The following is a 4,854-nucleotide window of genomic DNA, read 5'->3' on the forward strand; positions in this document are numbered from 1 at the left end:
GACTCTATACTAGTCCTTGTCTATTTCTGGTAGAGCCGCAACATCTCACTCGCGGAGAGCAGGAGGCGTGGCCCAACATGAGCCGGAACCTATGGGGAGGGAGGTTGGGGCGCCAGCCCCGCCCCCCGACGTGACGCAAGTCTCCGGGACACAGGCTTCGGAGCCCGGGCCCCAGTCCCTGCAGTGGCTGTAACAAAACCCAGACCCCCAGGTCCCGGCCAATGGAGGCGATTTAGACTGGAGTGAGACCGCGTCTGTCAAAAGCCCGACTCGGCAGCAGCGGCGGAGTCCAGGAGGAGAGCTGGAGCCGCCGCGCTGCCTCCCCGCCCCCGCCGGGATTTATTATTTGGACTGGACAATTAAGTGGCCCTGATGATGTTACCAAGCCCGGTCACCTCCACCCCTTTCTCAGTCAAAGACATTTTGAATCTGGAGCAGCAGCAGCAGCACTTCCATGGTGCGCACTTGCAGGCGGACTTGGAGCACCACTTCCACTCTGCGCCCTGCATGCTGGCCGCAGCTGAGGGGACGCAATTTTCTGACGGAGGGGAGGAGGACGAGGAAGACGAGGGCGAGAAATTGTCCTATTTGAACTCACTAGCCGCAGCAGACGGCCACGGGGATTCAGGGCTGTGTCCCCAGGGCTATGTCCACACGGTCCTGCGAGACTCGTGCAGCGGGCCCAAGGAACATGAAGAGGAACCCGAGGTCGTGAGGGACCGGAGCCAAAGTGAGTAGAAGGGGAAAGAAAACTCACCCGCACACCTGGAGCAATGGCAGAGCGCACACAAACAGCCCACAAACCTTGCCAGTGCAGCTGCCCACCCCTTTACCCTTTGGCTGGGGCCATGCCTCCGCCCTGGTCACCGACAGCCCCACAAAGCGCAGGTACCTGTAAGGGAGCCGGGGTGGAGAGACAAGGACGAGGTGACCCTGACAACTACTCCCCCCCAAAGGGGGAAATGAGGGAAGGGAAGGTGGTTACTGCTGCCCTGATGCTGAGAGGCGACGTGGGCTCAGCGCCTGGGTCCTCATAACTGGCAGTATTTTTGCTCTCCCCCACTCCAAAGGCTCTTCCCCCAAAAAGGGCAGGAGCCTGGACCTTTTTCGTTTTCCCTCTAGGGTGAGGTGAGTTCTCTTAGCCCAGGGCAGCCACCCCTTCTTCTCCGAAAAGACAGCCCAAGCAGCCTGTGTCTCTCGCACCGGCAGGGGCAGGAACTTTGGTGGAGGCCAGCTGGGCGGTTTCCTCCCTTCTCTGCTTGGAGCTCAGCGTCCTTGAACCCGTGGCACTCGGTAGAGAGAGAGGAGATGATCGGAAAGTGCGTGGGAACAATGTCTATTCCGCGCGACCATAGCTCTCACATCCCTAAGGCGCCAGCCTTTTTTGAAAATCCGTAACGTTTTGCTTTGTGTCCCAGGCTGCGGGCCGAATAGAAAATGCGCCGAACTTGAGTCCGAGATCTTGGCTGCTCACATCGGACGGGAAGTGAATTGATAGAGAGATGGGATAATCAAATAAAGTCCCCAAGGAAGTGTATTTAAGAGGACAGAATCACAGTCTTTCCCCAAGTGGCGGTTTGATGTGGCAGAGGCCAAGGCCTATGCTCTCATAGTTCCCAGAGCCTAAAATCGGCATGAAACTGTCTATAACTAGTCAATCAAACTTCATTTTCAAAGTGCACATAGACGTTGTCATAACATTTGCATGTAGTCTTTTATAAGCCACACACACACACACACACACACACACACACAAGTCCCTGGGCTATGCACAAGTGTTACACTCAGAACAGATTTTCGCGCAACCCATGCCCACGGGCCCACTCATACCAACACGCCTCACACCTTCAGTTATCCTTGGTGGAGTAGAAGGCAAACGAGTTTGCAAATACTGCAGTCATTATGTAGTTGCAAGCCTTCATCCTGAAAATAGTCATTAGCATGTCGAGCCGCATATTTAATACAGAGTAATCTCTTCTCTCGCAGATGCTCAAGATCCAAATAAACACGCACTAACTACCCCTCTCCACGAAACGCGCCTCCGCCTGCTAAGGGCATTCTTTGGGTACTGGGGCTGTTGCAGGGTCCCACAGCGCCAGGAGCCACAAACGTTCCCAAAAGTCCAGCCATTTACTACCGCACGCTCTGCGCAGCCACCAAAAGGGGTCACGGTGCTCCAGTACAGGAGCCGCGGTGCGGCCGGGAACAACTAAGGACGCTGTTGTTTGCTTCTTCCGCAGAAAGCTGCCAGCTGAAGAAGTCTCTAGAGACGGCCGGAGACTGCAAGGCGGCGGAGGAGAGCGAGAGGCCGAAGCCACGCAGCCGCCGGAAGCCCCGGGTCCTCTTCTCGCAAGCCCAGGTCTTCGAGCTGGAACGCAGGTTCAAGCAGCAGCGGTACCTGTCGGCACCCGAGCGCGAACACCTCGCCAGCAGCCTGAAGCTCACATCCACGCAGGTGAAAATCTGGTTCCAGAATCGCAGGTACAAGTGCAAGAGACAGCGGCAGGACAAGTCTCTGGAGCTTGGCGCACACGCGCCCCCGCCGCCGCCGCGCCGCGTGGCGGTCCCGGTGCTGGTGCGGGACGGCAAGCCGTGCGTCACGCCCAGCGCGCAGGCCTACGGCGCGCCCTACAGCGTGGGCGCCAGCGCCTACTCCTACAACAGCTTCCCCGCTTACGGCTATGGGAACTCGGCCGCGGCCGCCGCCGCCGCCGCTGCCGCCGCCGCCGCCGCGGCGGCCTACAGCGGCAGCTATGGCTGTGCGTACCCGGCGGGCGGCGGCGGCGGCGGCGGGACCTCCGCGGCGGCCACTGCCATGCAGCCCGCCTGCAGCGCGGCTGGAGGCGGCCCCTTTGTGAACGTGAGCAACCTAGGAGGCTTCGGCAGCGGCGGCGGCGCACAGCCGTTGCACCAGGGTACTGCAGCCGGGGCCGCGTGCGCTCAGGGCACCTTGCAGGGCATCCGGGCCTGGTAGGGACGGGGCGGGTCATGCGGCGGGCACCCCAGCGCAGCCTGGCGCCGCGGGACTGAAGCTTGAGAAGGGCCTGACCTAAAGGTCAGGTCCCCTCGTTAAAAAAATATATACGTCTAGCTCCTCAGGGCTTCGGATCGCAGCTCACTCGAGGCCTGGGGAAGGGGGCTCAAGGGCGAGGAGGATGACTGGGTCCGGTCGCCAGGACTGTCTCTGAGGCAGAAAAGCCGGCTGGGCGCCGGGGAGGACGATGGCCCCGACCCTGGCAGCGAGGGGAGAGCAGGAGGCTAGGACCCTGGCCACGCTTGGTTCTTCCAAAGCGAGAAGGGCTTCTCTCCCTCGGCCTTTCCGCGGCCTCCGCGAAGCGTTGGCGGGGAGCCCAAGGACGTAACAAATTAAAAGCATGAAGGAGAGAAAAATGGGGGTCGTGGCTTGAGAAATTCCAGGCCCTACGGATCCTCTGCCCCCTTTGAGGGCCTGGAGCGCCATAGCACAGTCGATTTCGTTTCGCAGCTGTCTCCCCTCCGCAGCAGATACCTCGGTCCAGATCTCCGGATTGTCAGGGGACGCAGGACTCTTCGAGGAAAACCAGCCGAATGAGATCAAAAGTCGGGGGTGGGGGGAGGCTGAACAAACTCGGGACCTGGTGGCCCACCGGAGGTGTTACCGGGTTTCCTTTCTGTTTCGTATTCTGTATTCAGCACATGTTATCTATCTATATAACTATAACCACACGCCATGTACACACCCGCTGCCACACACTACAGGAGTCAATAAACAAGGTGCAATATTTTCAAATCGTTGGCCTGCTACAGAATTTGTTTAGCTCCAAAGAGTGGAGAGGAATCCTTTAAATAGGGCGGGAAGGGGAGGAAAAGGTGCGAGGGGGAAAGCCATCCTCCGTGGGCGATCGCAGGCCTGGTCTCCCATGAGCCAGGCCCCAGGCTGCAAGTCTGGTCTCTTCGGGGCTTTGTTCATTAATTTCTGTTTACTCTTGCGGGCTGGACAGGTCGAAGGCTCAGGGCCATTTGAAGTCCCTGGCTTTGCCGTTCCCCCTAAGTTTTACCCAGATGCTTGCACTAGCTGTATAGACCTGCGTTCCGTCAAGTCTTGGACTCTGCCGCACTTCGAGGGTCGCCAGGGAAAAGGAAGCCTCGCTCGCAGTCCCAGCTGTTGGCCGCGCGAAGGCGGCTCCTTCCCTGGCTGCAGCCAGGGCTACCAACGCGCCCGGGGGCGCTGCGCTGCGCCCCGCCGCGGCCGAGCTCTCCCCCTTGGCCGCCCTCCCTTCTCCCCCGGCGGCCGCGGCTTTATGCGGCTCCTTGTCACTTGCGGAGAATGCCTGTGCAAGGCCTGTGCTGCCACACGGCCGATTGTGAGCGTGCCAAGGCGGGTGAATGGGGAGGCCTCAGAGCGCCGCGCCATTGTGGGGCCGGGCCTCGCTGAAAGGCGGCTCCGGGCCGGGAAGGTGCGGAAAGAATGGCTTTTTATTGGAGTGCCGAACAAAAGGTGTGGTAGGAAGGCGAGGTCCCCTGCGCGAACAAAAACCCCAGCGCGTCGGATTGACGTCCCCCCCGAGCTCCCCATTGCTTCTCAGAGCGGGGGCTTTGTGCAGCAGTCTGCTCAACAGAGGGACGGAGAAATGTGCGGGGGTTTTGTTCCCCACTTTTTGTGAGCTGGGGGAGGGGGCGGCAGGGGGACGGGGGCTGGGCGGGCAGCAGGGAGGGGCGCGCTGATTAGGCCGGGCCAGCCGGGGCGCTGAGACGTTCAGCGGGAGTCGGTGGCCTGAATGCTGGGTCATTATTGCTACAAGTTTAGCAATTTCACCCTTACAGGAGGGGGTGGGGCTACTAGGCTGTGGCGGGGCCGCCCGGCTGGGGAGCTGG

The 4,854-nt window shown here is 60.3% G+C and overlaps 1 protein-coding gene across 1 annotated transcript; it reads left to right on the top strand.

The window, feature by feature from the left end:
* The first annotated feature begins 182 nt into the window (after positions 1-182).
* Positions 183-3,769, top strand: NKX2-3 (NK2 homeobox 3). Its single transcript, XM_002821057.3, has 2 exons — positions 183-730; positions 2,241-3,769. Exons 1-2 carry the CDS (start codon positions 373-375, stop codon positions 2,972-2,974), a joined length of 1,092 nt encoding a protein of 363 aa, XP_002821103.3. The 5' UTR covers positions 183-372; the 3' UTR covers positions 2,975-3,769.
* The last annotated feature ends 1,085 nt before the right edge of the window (positions 3,770-4,854 follow it).

The sequence above is a fragment of the Pongo abelii genome, chromosome 8, assembly GCF_028885655.2.
Source record: "Pongo abelii isolate AG06213 chromosome 8, NHGRI_mPonAbe1-v2.0_pri, whole genome shotgun sequence".
Taxonomy (NCBI): domain Eukaryota; kingdom Metazoa; phylum Chordata; class Mammalia; order Primates; family Hominidae; genus Pongo; species Pongo abelii.

What these genes read in the sequence shown, in the direction of transcription:
- NKX2-3 (XM_002821057.3), top strand. Translation starts at nt 373, where the DNA reads ATGATGTTACCAAGCCCGGTCACCTCCACCCCTTTCTCAGTCAAAGAC. An exon ending in CGTGAGGGACCGGAGCCAAA is followed by an intron (nt 731 to 2,240) that starts GTGAGTAGAAGG and finishes CTTCTTCCGCAG; the next exon opens with AAAGCTGCCAGCTGAAGAAG.